The 3802-nt window shown below is 32.6% G+C and overlaps 1 protein-coding gene across 1 annotated transcript; it reads left to right on the forward strand.

Annotated features, from left to right (window-relative positions):
• Nucleotides 1-1358: 1358 nt before the first annotated feature.
• LOC118978480 (taste receptor type 2 member 66-like) lies at nucleotides 1359-2276 on the forward strand. The gene has a single exon (XM_037033966.1). The coding sequence runs from the start codon at nucleotides 1359-1361 to the stop codon at nucleotides 2274-2276; it is 918 nt and encodes a 305-aa protein (XP_036889861.1).
• Nucleotides 2277-3802: the final 1526 nt, after the last annotated feature.

Genomic DNA, 3802 nt, shown 5'->3' on the forward strand with positions numbered 1-3802 from the left:
CGTCGTTATTATCTGGTATTTGACTGGTGATTATATTGAGGCAGAGAGTAGTTTTAGAAGAAAGTCCATGATCAGTGATAGACAAAGCAGATAATCTGTATTTTCCTTCCCGTTAGTCCAGCTCTAAGATTGTCCTTTAAAACAATTATAATATAAATGCTGAAACAATAGCTGTTTTTAAAATTTATCGATAATAAAATATTAAGTAGTTAGAAATGAATTCATCTGAGAAAACAAAACTGAATTTTTTATATACAGAGAAGTCTAGATTCTCCAATGGAAGCCACATATTTGAATTTTCCAGAGAATATTTCTGAAGATTTTAATTAGATAACTATTTTAAATATTAAATATACTTAAAAGAGCACTGTCTTTAGAGACCTAACATGAGAGATATATTTGATATCAATTAATAATGAAATAATAAAATAAAAGGTGGATTTAAACCTAGGTGACCTTATTGCATCTCATTTTTCATTTTTGTGACTGTGGACAATAGTTCCTTCCATCACTCAGATGCATGTGTGTGTGTGTGTTTGTGTGTTTGTGTTCATTTATTTTATAAATAAACAGGATATAGTTTAAGTTTAGTTGTCAGCAACCAGCCATTAGTGACTATTGGCCTCCTTGTGGTACTCAAGAAAACCTTGATAACTTAAATAAGAAAAGCTGGGATTCTTTCCTCATAAATCTGGCATTAAAACAAAAGAAAAAGAAAAAGGTGTTAATGGTGACAGAAGGAAACTGACTTTGGTTGGGAACGCACAATACAATATGCAGATGATGTACTACAGAATTGTACACTTGAATCAGATACCATTTTATTAACCAATGTCACCCCAATAAATTTAATAAAAATGTACAAAAATTCCATAGTGATGGTGATCCTATCGATGACCAACCTCTATTGAACAAGTTAGCATTTACTGTACATTCAATCTATTGGCATGTTCAATTTCACTAAGGACAAAGTTGATGAACAGAAATTATGGAGAGGATAAACAAAGAAAATTGCAAAACGATGAAAGAGAATACGTCTATATTTGCATGATAGGAAATGAGAATTCAGCTTTCACAACAACATCAGTTAGGAAATGCTGCAGCCTAGAGCAAGGGCATAAAACATTTGAATGAAAGTTAATTTGAGCTCTGTGGGGCATAATAATGTTTTTCATAAAGAAAGCATTGTACGTTCCTATTAGCATGCTATGGTGCTTCCATGCTTGACATTGGTCATAGAATTGAAAAAAACCCCAAATATTTTATACCTATTTAAGATCAGCTGCAAATAGAACTCAAGGGCAGAATAATAAAGGAATCACGACCAATGATATTAGATCAGGTCTTATTTTGTAGACATGATAAGTTTATTACCGAGCATTCTTTCTACCCTAGTGATAGCAGAATTTGTTGTAGGAAATTTTGCCAATGTCTTCATAGCCCTGGTGAATGGCATTGACTGGGTCAAAGGTCGGAAGATGTCTTGTGCTGATCAAATTCTCACTGCCCTGGCGGTCTCCAGGACTGGTTTGCTCTGGGTAATATTATTAAATTGGTATGCAACTATGTGTAATCCAGCTTTCTATTGTTCAGTAGTAAGTACTTTTGCTTATGTTGTCTGGATAGTAAGCAACCATTTTAGCCTCTGGCTTTCTGCTAGCCTCAGCATACTTTATTTGCTCAAGATAGCCAATTTCTCCAGTCTTTTCTTTCTTCACCTAAAATGGAAAGCTAAAAGAGTGGTTTTCACAATACTGTTGGGCTCTTTGGCCTTCTTGGTTTGTCATCTTTCTGTAACAGGCATAGATGAAAAAATGCAGATTCGTGCATGTGAAGGAAACATCACTTTGGTGATCAACATGGAGGACATTGTGCGCCTCTCAAATGTGACTGTGTTCATCATTGTACATGCCATACCCTTTAGCATGTCCCTGATGGCTCTACTGCTGTTATTCTTTTCCCTGTGGAAACATCTCAAGAAGATGCAGCTCAGTGGCAAAGGATCCCAAGATGCCAGCACCAAGGTCCACATAAGAGCCATGCAAACTGTCATCTCCTTTCTCTTGCTATTTGTCATTCATTTTGTTGCTCAAATCACTTCAATGTGGAATTCTAATATTCTGAAGAACAATTCAGTTGGCATACTTTGTCAGTTTCTTGGATTCCTCTATTCTTCAAGCCACTCATTTATCTTGATTTGGGTGAACAGGAAGCTAAGACAGACCCTTGGGTCATTTCTGTGGCAGCTGAGGTGCTGGCTGAAAGAAACAGAGTAAGTGGGGAATTATGTGTCTTTTGGAAGAAAACAAACTGATGGAGTTAAATTTTGTAGTACCCACTACATTTATTAATGGGTATAAGCTTCAATAAGGTGTACTTCAAAAAACCTTTAACTCATCACAAAAATTTATGTGTGCATGTTTGTGAAACAAACAAGAAAGTTTATAAAATTACAATATTTTTTCATGTAAGAAACTAACTTTACAAAATTGTGTAAGAAATATTTTCTAACTAGGAAGCCATGCTTAGTTCACATACATATTCTATATTACCCTCTTATAATGAAATATTTATGATTTATGTTTATGAATATTTAAAAACTGACAAGTCATCTCAGGAAATCATCCCTAATTTCTATTGTAATTAGTACCACTCAGTGGTACAGTGTTTTTTTTTTTGTTTGAACAAAAAAGCGAAAACAAATTTGTTTTTTTGGATGCTAGTAATATTCATTCCAAGTCACACATTGAGGATGAATGTTTGGGATCGATATTATTCCATCATGAATTCTTACTTCATGGATGTTAACAATCAGAACTGTTAATAAAAGATGTACACAATGAAATTAAGGAGCAATAAAAATATTTAGATTATGTTTGATATGCATGTCCAATTAATAGTACTAGAGATTATTAGATTTAATGCATGTATGTGAAAACTTAGAAAAAATTTCTACAATAGTAATGAAGAAAAAACCAAAATGATTATGATGTTTTAATGCTGCTATCATTTCATATGCAGTTAGAAATTTATTTCTTACAGTTTTTAAATTCGTAAGACCTTTTTTGTAGTTGGACTCTGATATCAGTTTAGTGGTTTTATTTCTAAACTACCTTCGGGCTCCTGAATTGTCAGTCATCTTCTCCATCTTGCAAACTAAAATTTCCTTTTAAACTTCACAGAGAGATTCAAATCTTTCTATCTTAAAAAACATACTTGATATATGACTAGTTAATAATTATAGTACTTAAGTCAATGAGCTTTCTGCACATGAAAATCATTACTTATGATGTCTATGTAATAATTACAAATATAGCTTCAGGAAACGTTTTTACTAAAATGTTGTAAAATTTCTTAGTAAAATCTTGTAAAAAATTTTTTACTAAAATCTTGTGCATAATAAAAAATAGAAAGTGTGTGGGCATAAATTTGGTAGCAAGATCTAAGAAATAATGTATTACCTTGTTCTACAACTGAATTTATATGTTTATATTATTCTTAGTATTAAGAAATTTTAACATTTTGTGTATTTAAAATTGATCTTTCAACATCTGAATTTTTCATTGTTTTAGTCATCTGTCTGCTGCAGTAGAAAATAAGCATTATAATGTGGGATGACGTCTATGCTGTTTCCTGCTGATTCACCAGGATATAAAAGACAAACCATGGTACAATTCATGAAAATGATAATCTAAAGACTAAATCAATGGACGAATAAACTGTATTGGTGCTGGAAAACCAATGATGACAAAACCCATCACAATATCTGCAGGTGGCTTAGATTTCCTAGACTTGTTTCTTC

The sequence above is a fragment of the Sturnira hondurensis genome, unplaced genomic scaffold (genome assembly GCF_014824575.4).
Source record: "Sturnira hondurensis isolate 20B ecotype Veracruz unplaced genomic scaffold, ASM1482457v3 Scaffold0021795, whole genome shotgun sequence".
Lineage (NCBI taxonomy): Eukaryota > Metazoa > Chordata > Mammalia > Chiroptera > Phyllostomidae > Sturnira > Sturnira hondurensis.